The 12,691-nt window shown below is 44.4% G+C and overlaps 1 protein-coding gene across 2 annotated transcripts in view; it reads left to right on the forward strand.

Annotated features, from left to right (window-relative positions):
• The window catches only part of LOC134338526 (hepatocyte nuclear factor 1-alpha-like), a 228,235-nt gene that overhangs the window by 55,521 nt on the left and 160,023 nt on the right, over nt 1-12,691 (forward strand). For both annotated transcript variants that reach the window (XM_063034416.1, XM_063034415.1), the window contains exon 4: nt 10,720-10,955. In XM_063034416.1, the coding sequence (XP_062890486.1) occupies nt 10,720-10,955 (236 nt within the window). The remainder of the gene's footprint in view (nt 1-10,719; nt 10,956-12,691) is intronic.

The raw sequence follows: 12,691 nt of genomic DNA on the forward strand, positions 1-12,691 counted from the left end.
TATCAAAGTACATATATATATCTACTGCCTTGAGTCTCACTTTCTTGCAGGCATTTACAGGGAAAAAAGAAATACAATAGAGTTTACGAATATCTATGCATAAACAAAGAGTGACAACCAATGTGCAAAAGAAGACAAACTGTGGAAATGAAAAATAACACAGAGAATATGAGTTGTCAAGAGTCCTGAAAGAGTAGGTTGCGTGGTCAGCACAACATTATGGGCTGAAGGGCCTATAATGTGCTGTAGATTTCTATGTTCTGAAGTGATTCTGCAGGTTGTAGAGTAAGTTCAAAATAGTGATGATTGAAGTTATTAACAATGGTTCAGGAGCCTGGTACTTGTTGGGTAATAACTATTTCTGAATGCAGTGGTGTGTCAACAAAAGCTTCTGTGCCCCCTACCCGATGGTAATAGTGGCAAGAGGGCATGGCCTGGACGGTAAGAGTCTTTGACAATCAATGCTACTTTCTTGTGGAAGCACTCCATGTAAATGTGTTCAATGGTGGGGGTGGGGGGAGGGCTTTGCCTGTGATGGACTGGGCTGTGTCCATCCTTTTCCATTCCTCTCGCACAATGGTCACCTACCAGCCTATCCAACGACCAGTCCAGCAGTGCCAGCCTCTCATCATTTGTTTGTCTATGAGGAACTTGGAAACAATAGTATACCTCCACTATCCAAGTTTACAGAAGTTCCAAAACACCCTATAATCTAAATACCTGTATATCTTATCCAGTTTATTGCTTGAGATTACAAATCCTGGCTCTGCCTTTGATCACTTCTTGAGAAGCTGGCCTCTGTTGGGTGTCTTACCTTTAGGATTCTGGCCATGTCACCTAATAGGGAATTAGACGGAACAATAGGGCCACCCTGCAGCACCTCTCCCCTCCCACTCACCCGCTCCTCTGAGACACAATCTGAAACCAGTGGGATAGTAAAAATTCATTCACACAGCTACAGAGAGAGAGAAAAATCTCTGCTTCTGTTAAAAATCAGCTTGACCCAGAAAAAAGCAATGTTTTCCACGACTCTGGCTATCTCAGTACCTGTCAAGGAATGTATCATCCATTAGTTTTGTGTGGAGTTTGACCTTTCAGGTTTGCACCTCCCAAGCTGTCCTGACTCTCCTTGGACTGACCTAGCACTACAATCAGCCCTTTCTTCGGTCTTTGTGCTGTTTCTGCACACCTCGGGGAAATTCTCCGCCCTCCTTTGATTCCGTCTAGGATGTCGTTCCCTTGCCAGATTCATTTCTGGGTGTGATCGTTCTGCTCATCCATGTCTGTGGTTGAGTTAGCAGCAGCGATGTGCAGCACAAAATCAGTTTCATGAACCAACAGGTATTGAACGTATTCAGATGCTACTTTTATTTATTTAATTTTACACAAAACTCAGTTCTTTTGTTGCATTATATAAACCTTGCTGCTCAGGTTATGTGAACTGCAGCCGGACCATAGCAGTGGCACGGAATAAGAAATGCAGAGGGAACCAAGAATTTTCTACAAACTACGTATATATGTAATAAACTTGATTTCTGAAACACCATCAAATGGCACAGCTGGATGAGAACAGCACAGGTGCTCAATGTGGACCAGGTCCAGCATAGTCTAAATATACTCCATCTTACAGCTGTTCTAGGTAGAGTGGACACAGAGAGGACGTTTCCTACAGCGGGGCACAGCCTCAGAGTACAAGGAAGTCCCTTTAGAACAAACAGGAGTAGGAACATCTTTGGTCAGAGGGTGATGAATCTGTGGAATTCATTGCCACAGACAGCTGTGGAGGCCAAGCAACTGATTATATTCAAAGCAGGGGTTGATAGTTCTTGATTAGGAAGGGTGCCAAAGGGTCGGGAAGAAGGCAAGAAAATGGAGGTTGAGGGGGACATGATCAGAGTTGATGGGCCAAATGGCCCAATTCTGCTCCTATGTCTTATGGTCTCAATCTTTAGAGTACTAACTATCTTCCCTGGAGCGATGCAGTAATATTTCAAGGCGAGGGTGACACAGTGCTGCTGATACACAGAGTGACTAATGTGAGATCTTGACCTCTTGGCGCTGATTGTTTGGAGGCTGCATGTTCTCCCTGCTCCAATCTCCTCCCACTTCGCCAAGGCGCATGGATCAGTAGGTTAATTGTTCACTGTAAAATGGCCCGTGCATTTTGATGGGTTGTAGAGTCTGGGAGTGGCGCATGGGATATGGGGAAAATGAATTAGAATCAGAATCAGGTTTAATATCACCAGCATGTGTCGTGAAATTCATTAACTTTGTGGCAGCCATACAATGCAATGCATAATATGAGGGAAAAAATTGAATTACATTAAGTATAAATTAAATAGTTAAATTAAAAAGTAGTGCAGAAAATAGAAATGAAAAAGTATTGAGGTCATATTCATGGATTCAACGTCCATTTAGGAAGCGTATGGCAAAGGGAAGAAGCTGTTCCTGAAACAATGAGTGTGTGCCTTCAGGCTCCTGTACCTCTTTCCTGATGGTAGCAGTGAGAACAAGGCATGGCCTGGGAGATGGAGATCCTGAACGATGGACGCTGCCTTTTTGAGGCATCGCTCCTCAATGGGAGAAGTGGAGGATTAAGGTACATGGGTCAGTATGGACTTGATGGACTCAATGGTCTGCTTCTATGCTGTATCACTCTGTCACTCTACAGTATCTTGGCTTAGTCTGATTACGTAAAGTGGTTGCAATTGGTCCGGCAGCCCATTTTACACTTGTCTTGATTTCTCCTTCCCTTTTGTTTCAGAGGGAGTCAATGTATTTTTACCATCATTCAAAAATCTGCCTGGACCCCCGACTGCACAAAACCCGTGGGTTTGTGGTCTCTTGCATGAGAATATTCCTTGAAGATTTAATCAGAAAAAAAAGAAATGTCTCAAAATATGGCAGAAGTAGTAGCTGACCTGTAAATCTGTTATAATTGTTTGTCAACACATCAATCATCTGACAGTTTGAGACAAGGATCAATGCAACTTGGCACATGTTGAGGGCAGATTTAGCCTGTTAGCTTGGCAAAACCAGCATCCTGCCCTTAACCTCCTGGTATTTCTCACGAGTTTGCTGCAGTAATGCATGAGTTACATTTGATCCGGGGGTCAAATCGACGGATTCACTATCAACTGTCACTCTCCTCACTGTCCCCATGAGAGAAGGAAGACCGAATTGATTCTTTGTGTATTTTTCTTGTGGTCTGAATCAGAACTTGACATTATATTGCTTTGTTATTATCACACGTTCAGTGAAAAGTTATTGTTTTGAGTATCATCTTGACAGATCATGCCACATATACGGGGGTGATTAATAAGTTCGTAGCCTACGGTAGAAGAAGTCAATTTTAGAAAACCTAGCACATTTATTTTTCAACATAGTCCCCTCCTACATTTATACACTAAGTCCAGCGGTTGTGGAGCATACGGATCTTGGACCTCCAGAAAGTTTCCACGGCAGGGGTGATTGATAAGTTCGTGGCCTAAGGTAGAAGGCGATGAGTTATTAACTTCAAACTTTCTGCATAATCTCTCAAAGAATTGACCTGCACGTGCATGTAACAAGAGTTGTATAACTCATCTCCTTATATCTTAGGCCACGAACTTACCAATCACCCCTGCTGTGGAAACTTTCTGGAGGTCCAAGATCCATATGCTCCACGACTGCTGGACTAAGTGTGTAAATGTAGGAGGGGACTATGTTGAAAACTAAATGTACTAGGTTTTCTAAAATCGAATCCTTCTACCGAAGGCGGCAAACTTATCAATCACCCCTCATACAGTAATTACATCAAGATAATAAAAAGAAAACTGAATACAAATGTAATGTTACAGCAAAAATGTAATGAAGATGGACAAATGGGCTACAACAAGGTAGATTGGGATTTCAGGCAATCAGGCGTTCATCCGAGAGGTTGGTTCAAGAGTCTGATAATAGTGGTGTAGCAGCTATCCTTGAGCTCAGTGCATGATTCCAATGCTGGGCGAGTCAATGGTGTCCTCAGTATTAGGACTAAGTATTGCTTTGTAATACCTCCTTCAGAATTCACTTTCAACTAGGAAAGCCAACTATTTCGCTGATAGCAAGAAATGACCAGGCAGTTCTTAGTTCCCCGAGGAGCTAATGACGTGACATCTTACTAATCTGTGACCAAAATTTATTTTTGCAAATCTCATGTTGAAATATACAAATTTTGATGGTCATCTTGTGCCTGCTGATGTTAGCTTGTTCATGTGATCAAACAGAAAGCGCAATTGAGATAAAGTGTAAGCTGTTAAAGAACGAGAGGGAACAGCAGGCATGGCTTCTGGTCTCGGCTGCTGGAGAGCATCTATCAGGATTAAGCATGACTGAAACATTACTCATGGCATGCAGCTTCCTGGCAATTTTTATCTTGACTTATACTTGAGCAAACGCTGCTGAGACAAGGTACTTCACTTCAGGGGTAACATTAAGAACCACTTCTTCACGCAAGGAGGTGGTAGAAATCTGTCACTACCTCCCACATAAAAATACGCAGACTTGGTGAATTGAACATGTCAAAACTGGGAATGATGCTGCTCTCATACCTGGGTACTGTATCAGCAATCTTTCATTTACTTGTTCTTGGGCATGTGGGCATTGCTGACAGATCCATCCCTCATTCTCCCTGAGTGGATTGACCAGCAGCTTTAACTTGGAAAACATCCCAAGCCATTTCGCACGAACATAAATAGACAAAAGTTGACTCTAAGCCGGTAAAGGTTGGCTAGGAGGTTTCTCAGGTGGATACATTTTGAAGAGAGTCTAAATATCTTTTGAGAGAAAAAAAAGTGCAAGACTAGACAGACAAGGTAGCTGTTGACAGGGTGGGGTGAGGAGGGGAGAAATGGGTCACGGTGGATGGAGTCACAGGGAAAACACATTTCATTTATAGCTTGTAGACCTTAAGAGGGTTATAGAGTAAAGGGAACAAAGTTCAATGGTCAAGTTTAATGTTAGAGAAATGTATACAATATACATCCTGAAATGCTTTTTCTTTGCAAACATCCATGAAAACAGAGAAGTGACCCAAAGAATGAATGACAGTTAAATGTAAGAACCCCAAAGTTCCACCCCCAGCTCCCCCCTCCCGCGCGTAAGCGGCGGCGAGCAATAATCCCACCCCCCCCCGACTGGCAAACAAAAGCGCACCCGCTACTGAGCACAAGCGTGAGCTAAGCAATAGCAAAGACTCAGACCAAAGTTACCCCAAAGGCTTTGCACTTCATCCGGCATTCGATATCCCACCGGTTCTCTCTCTCCCTGGCAAGGGAGAGGGAGGTGTCCCCCATTTTCACAGCGAGCGGGAGACATAACAACAACCCGCTGGTTTACGATGTAAAAAGTCTATTCCGTCGCTTTTTTCGAGCTCTGTGTCCAAAGATCACAAAGACCTTGGGTCTTCAGGCCCACAGCAAAAGATTTTCTGGTCTCCCTGACGACACACAAGTCTCCTGTCGTGATACCAACCCTTGATCCGCCTGTCTCCAGACCCCTGAGATCTTAGGCTCTCGAACACGATCGAGACTCTCAGGCCAAACCCTTGGCATGTTAAATAACGGCCAGTTGTGGAACCCTGAGAACGGGTCCCATTCCCACAAAGAACCGAAGCCTGCGTGTAACTCCAGGTCAGGGTCTTCAAAAGAACCCCGAAAGAGAAAAATAAAGATATTACAGGTGGAAATAGAGCTGTTTCTGAAAATGCAAGCAAAGGAGTGGCCGTTAGGCACCATTGTCCCAAGACCACGAGAATGGGAATTTTACAGATTCATAGAGCACTACAGCGTAGTCTGTGTGTAGGTCAATGGGGCAAGGCAGAATAATAGTTTGGTATGAACTAGAGGCCCTTCAGCCCATCTAGTCAATGCTGAAGTATTATTCTGCTGAGCTCCAATGACCTGCGTGTGAACTAGAGCCCTCCATAACTCTCCCATCCATTAATTTATCCACAACTCTTCCAAGTGCTGAAATTGAACATTGGAGACATGTAGTTCATTGTACACAGAATGAAGTCTGTACTTGTCTCAGACATACCTCTGAATCAGCTTATCTGAAGCAATACTGACTAAAGGCGAAAAACCTGATGTAATTTTTATTTTGGTGACTCAGTGGATAAATACCATGTCTACTTTTAATGCCACAGGTGCAATACCTAGTCAGTACTGAATTGTCTTATCTTGATTTATGTCCAAAGCAACTGACTAACACTAACTTCAATGACTTGGACTGGGCGAAGAATGCAATATATCTCTCATGAACTCTTCGGATCAGCCTGGGGATCCAGAAAGTGCCAGGCCTTGGTGCTCTGATGCATTTGAATGTCATTGATTTGATTTAACTACAACATGTCAAGCGACTGGTTTAGCCTTTATGATTTCCTTGTGTTTTTCGTGCCACTTGTTTTTTTTAATGTGAATTCCATGTGCATCCTGTTTTTAATTTATTGAGTTTAGATACACACGGGGTTCCCGTGCTATATGCACTATCTAAGTTCGTCACAACTAGTGTTCATCGCTAAGCTCTGAACTAGAGCTTCAAGTGAACTAACGTTGGGTGTACTCTGAGCCCTCTCAAATAAGTACGCTCGGGGTCATCTGCTACTCCTCTGTAATGTTCTTCGAATGTATCCTCATCGTTACTTCCCACCCTACTCCGCGCCCGGGTTCGTTTGCCCGAAGATCTCGTTACAATATCTGCCACTGTGCCCAACCGTTTCTCAGTGTGGTGTTAGAAACACAGTTGTCTGGAAATTCCAGGGCACAGTAATAGGTCTGCTATATGCTTGCGGTACAATGCAGAATGGGGAGGAGTTTTAAAGAGTTGCTGTTCAGGAATGTGGCCGTTTCCAGGGCCAGAGAAGGTTGGCAGCTGATCAAGGCCTGAGATTCAATCAGTAATCTGCATTGGAACCTGGGGAGCAGGGTGGAGGGAGAGGTTGTCAACAATCGAGATTGAACGCTGGAGGGGTTGAGGAAATCAGAAAGATAAAGAGGTTCTGCAGAGGCCAGGAATCCAGAGCAACACACAAAACGCACCTATGAAGGGAAATAAACAGTTGTCGTTTTGTGCAGAGACCCTTCAGCAGGACTTCAAACAGGAACAGTGTTTGTGGAGGAAACAGCGGGTTGGCAGTCTCTTTTGAACTTTGTGGGAGGGAAGGCGAAGAGCTGGCGATAAGAATTAGGGCAGACGCTGTAAGTTTTCTGGAGTCTCCTTACTGAGTACAGACCCATTACTTAATGACTTGTTCCATGCATGCAAGGGAGCGGTACGGAGGGCTATGGTCCAGGTACAAGTCAATGGGACTAGGCAGAGAAATAACTCGACCTCGACTAGATGGGCCAAAGGTGTGTGTTTCTGTGCTGTAGTGCTCTATGACTATATATTAGAGAATTCAGCTGCAGATGGCCTTGTTCCTCACGTGACCTGCCATCTCAGACAATCCAACCGTCTCCACATACATCTTCAGTTTCTTCGCAAGGAATACATAGTTTGTATTGAATGCGCTATAATTTTTAAAAAAAACTTTTCTCTGGACTGCCCTAGTGTCCAAAAATCAATTTTTATTTCTTAAGATTCCAGGCCAAACCTAGATGTGGAGAACTAGTATCTGTTAATGTTCCAAGGGGTACAACTTGAATGTTGCACTGCTAACATTTTTTAATTAATTATTCTGCCTCTTTTTCCTGAGTACGTTGTTGAGCACATCAGCAATTCACAGCCTTGGCTTTTCATATTCAACAAGGTATTTCCCACAGCCTTGATATCAATGTAAAACTCCTGGCAATGTTGGGATAATATGAATTATCCCAGTCACAAGTCCCACTATGTGATTTTCTTCAGACTCTTCCTGTGTTTGTTTTACTGAACTGTAATTATGCAAATGAATGTAACTATTGATAACAGCTGCTAAGCTGAACCATCATGTGAAATTATTACTAAATGACATTTTGATAATTTATGATGTGAGTAAATGCTGTTGTGCAGTGTTTAATAGTTAAACCATGTCCACAGGAACTTCCTTTAGAGGTACTTAACAGATTCTTCAAAATTTATAGTCAGTCGGTGGTTTGGCCACCAAGAGGTTAGAATCAATAGGATTAGTAACCAACATCTGCCCATTGCTACATATTTGGACCGTTCACGCCCAAGATGTTTAGGGTTGATTTCGAGTCTAATCAAGTGGTGTTAAAGGTTTGGTCGCCCATTGGAAAGGAGAATCAGTGAGGCAACACGATGAATTTTCCATCACCATCAAACTTTACACCACTTCTTTCAGGTCACATGTAATGGCTTCACCTGCTCTAACTTTGCCATGTCTAAGAGCTCCTCCAAGGATTGAGCCTTGGTTCCCTTACACTTCTCACATGCACACTGCCATCTGGTACCATCATCCAGGTGTATCCCAGGTTTCACCTACATTGACGAAAGCCAACTCTATTTGACTCTATTGATCCTTCCACTGAATGGTTAGGTTGCTTGTCCAATCTCCATTTGAGTGTCTTCTTCAATTAATATTAGAAAGACGATTCCCTGTCTTCAGTCCTTGCAGAAATTTCTTCCCTCACAAACAATTTTTTTTTTGAAAATCCATGGGACTTCAACAATACCGGCAATGCCAGAATTATTGTCCACCGCTGAGGATGCAATTAAGGGTTAATGGCCGTGGTGCGTCGGCGGTAACATGTAGGCCAGACAGTGTAAGGACAACAAATAACCCCTCTCTAAGCAGCAGTAATGAACTACAGGTGGGTTTCACAACAATCCGGTAACTTCATGGCCAGATTTATATTAATAGCTTTGCAATTCCTATTCCCATTCACCACGATTGGAACTTGAACTTGTATCTCTGTACCAAAGGTCCTGACGTCTAGGTGAGAGCAATAACTCCTCTTGCTGCTGTACCTACTTCCCATAACTTCCCTATATGATAGTCTCACACTATTGGCTGCTTCCTAGTCTGTGACCCTCTTCAGCCATGCAGCCTTTCCAGATCTTTACACTTCCATTATAATCGGTTCACTTATTGGCAGATTTGCCTTTCACTTGCCCGACGCCGGCCCCCTAGGCCTAAGTTGACGTTAGTAGTAGTGCCTTTCACTGCCTGGACTGAGTTCCTCCCTAAATCTCTACTGCTTTCTCCTTCTATAAGATTCTCCTTTAGAACTTCTGTTCTTGGTCAAGTGCTTAGATCTTTCAATTCTAATATCTTCAAGTCATAGAACAGGCGTTCCCAACCTTTGTTTACACTATGCAGCCTTAAGCCTGATTTATACTTCTGCGTTAACTCGACACCGTAACCTACGCAAGTGGCCTACGCGTGTTGTGAGCATTTATACTTGTGTGTTGGTGTGTCTGCATTGCTCTGCAATTCGCGCAGGTCACGCATGCGCACACACCTGCCCGTGCAAGGCTTCATGGTCATGGTAGTCTTTCTCAGGGTAAACAAGAAGCGAGCGTCTTTGTTCGTAAAAGCGAAATGTGGCCTCCATAATTTCGGAGGTCTGTAAAACTTTACGGAAAGCATTGCAACTAGAGTTCCTTCCCTGCCCTTCAGTCGCCCAATGGGAAGCTACTGCAGCGTAAGATGAAATGCGATGCTACCAAGTGGACCAATCACAGTTCTTACGGTCTGTGTTGCTGCCACACGTGGTTACATTTTGGGAGAGGTGCGTGTCGCAGCAACGCAGGTTCTGACGTAGGGATCTGTGTCGGCTTTGCAGCGAAGCAGTACTTACGACGCTGAGTTGACGCAGAAGTATAAATCAGGCTTTACCAATAACCGAGGGGCCTGTGGAAGCCCTGTCATAGAGAGACACAACATGGAAAACAGGCCTTTTGGCCCACTGAGTCTGTACCGACAATTGACCACCCATTTATACCAATCCTATACTCATCCTATTTTTTAATATTCCCCCCTATTCTCATCATCTCCCCGTAGATATTTCCTCTTGCTGACATACTGGGGGCAATTTTTCATTGGCTACCTATCCTACCAACCTCCATGTGTTCGGCAGGTGGGAGGAAACCAGAGCACCTGGTGGAAACCCACAAGGTCACAGAGAGAAGGTGCAATGTCCCCACTCTGCAAGTTCTTGTCATGTGGCTCAACAGCAAATTTTGTTTGAGGATGCTGATGCTCCTGTGAAACAGCTTGTGACATTTCACTTCATTAAAGGCTATAAAATTGCACACTGTTGTTCTGTATGAATAAGTGCACATACATCTATACTCAGTAAACAACTGTCACTACAATTAATTGAAGTATGCTAATTTACCTATGACTTACAGTAAATCTTTGAGATGATACAAGTTAAAAAAAAAGATATTTCACCCATGCACAATATTTCCTATAAATGTGAAGTTGGTGAGTGTTTGGAATGCCCTGGCAGGGGTGGTGGTAGATACATTAGGGGCTTTTCAGAAGCTCATGGATAGGCACATGGATGATAGGAAAATGGAGGGTTATGTCAGAGGGAAGGGTTTGATTTATCTTAGAGCAGGTAAAAGGTTGGCACAACTTAGAGGTCCGAAGGGCCTGACCTGTGCTGTACTGTTCTATATTTTATGAAATAATCAGAGGGATTTGATGACTAATGTTTTTTTCCAAAACAAAGTCACGTCATTTGCCTGAGAAAGCCTAACGTATACGGGTTTCTTGTCTCACACATATCTTATCCACGTTTGTTGCAGAGCGGAATGCATACAGCGAGGGGTCTCACCGTCACAGGCCCATGGACTGGGCTCTAACCTTGTTACCGAGGTGCGGGTGTACAACTGGTTCGCGAATCGAAGGAAGGAAGAAGCCTTTCGGCACAAGTTGGCGATGGATGCTTATGGCACTCAGCAACCGCATGCAGTAACCCCCGTGACACTCCACAACAGCTCACCCCTGCCAACAAGTGCTTTATCGCCCACCAAACTACACGGTAAGGTTTGTTTCTGTTGTTCTGATTTTAATGTGCCGAGACTTGGCCATTGCGTGCTCTCACGACATGGAGCTGTGTTTAATATACCCAATGTGGAACATAGAAACATAGAAAACCTACAGCACAATACAGGCCCTTCAGCCACAATGCTGTGCCGAACATGTACTTATTTTAGAAATTACTTAGGTTACCCATACCCTCTATTTTTCTAAGCTCCATATATCTATCCAAGAGTTTCTTAGAAGACCCTATTGTACCTGCAATAGTGAATGTTCAAATTCTCTAAGATAAGACAGTGGATGTAAGCTAAAAAGCAAATGTTATGCTCACTTTCCAAGCAACTATTTGGTACACCAAAGCAGCAAAATATTGTGGATGCTGAATTTCTGAAATAGAAGCAGGAAGTGCTGGAAATGCTCTGCAAGCTTGGCAAATCCATGGACGGTGAAACATTTCAGCTTGATGACCTTTCCATGAGAACAGCCTGCGGTGTGCTTGCGGCATGCTCTGCCAGCATTCTGCCTTCTGTGCTTCAGTGCTTAAAAATCTGTATTAACTCCCCCTAAAAATGTGGTCTTCCAGCACAACAGCATCTTTATTCATTGATCACTGCCAAGCGGTTAGTGTTTCATCAGCAGCATTCCCAAAAGTCCTCAAGGGGTGGAATTAATTTCAAACTAATTTTTTTTAAAAATATATTTCAAAATATACTTTATTCAAAAATAAATATATACAATAAACCATTCAATAACTTTTCATCCCTTACATATGTTTCCATTATAGTCAGTACATATCCGTATTTATAGCCAACCACGCGGCACTCCAGTAGTTCAGTTTACCATATCATTGTTGAGGGGTATACTCCCCGCCCACCAACCCCTCTCACTCCCACGGGTGGAGAAACCTATACTGTGGTCCTTCCCCACCGGGCCCTTGCGGTGGCTGCACCGAGTTTCAGTGCGTCCCTCAGCACGTACTCCTGCAGCCGAGAATGTGCCAGTCGGCAGCATTCTCCCACGGACATCTCCATGTGCTGGTAGATCATCAAGTTTCGGGCCGACCAAAGAGCGTCTTTCACCGAGTTGATGATCTGCCAGCAGCACCGGACGTTGGTCTCCGTGTGCGTCGCCGGGAACAGCCCGTAGATCAGAGAGTCCTCTGTTACACAGCTGCTGGGGATGAAACGTGACACTAGCCCGTCCATCCTCCTCCACACCCTCTTTGCGAACTAGCAGTGTGCAAAGAGGTGGGTCACAGACTCCTCCTCACTGCAGTCCTCCCGTGGGCAGTGGGGTGCGGAGACGATGTTCCGGGCGTACAGGAGGGCTCTGACTGGGAGGGCCCCTCTCACCGCCAGCCATGCGAGGTCTTGGTGCCTGTTGGTGAGATCTGGCGATGAGGCATTTTGCCAGATGAACTGGACAGTCTGCTCAGGGAACCACCCCACTGTGTCCATCACGTCCTTCTCCTGCAGTGCCTGCAGGACACTACGTGTCGACCACTGCCTGATGGCCCTGTGGTCAAAGGCGTTCTCCTGGAAGAACTTTGCTACGTAGGACAGGTATGCCGGCAACGACCAGCTGACTGGGGCGTTGCGCGGGAGTGGGGCCAGACCCATCCTTCGTAGCCAGGGCGACAGGTAGAACCTGGGCACACAGTGGTACTTGGTGCCCACATACCTGGGTTCTACACACAACCTGATGCAGCCACATACGAAGCTGGCCATCAGGGTGAGG

This window comes from Mobula hypostoma, chromosome 27 (genome assembly GCF_963921235.1).
Source record: "Mobula hypostoma chromosome 27, sMobHyp1.1, whole genome shotgun sequence".
Classification (NCBI taxonomy): Eukaryota; Metazoa; Chordata; class Chondrichthyes; order Myliobatiformes; family Myliobatidae; genus Mobula; species Mobula hypostoma.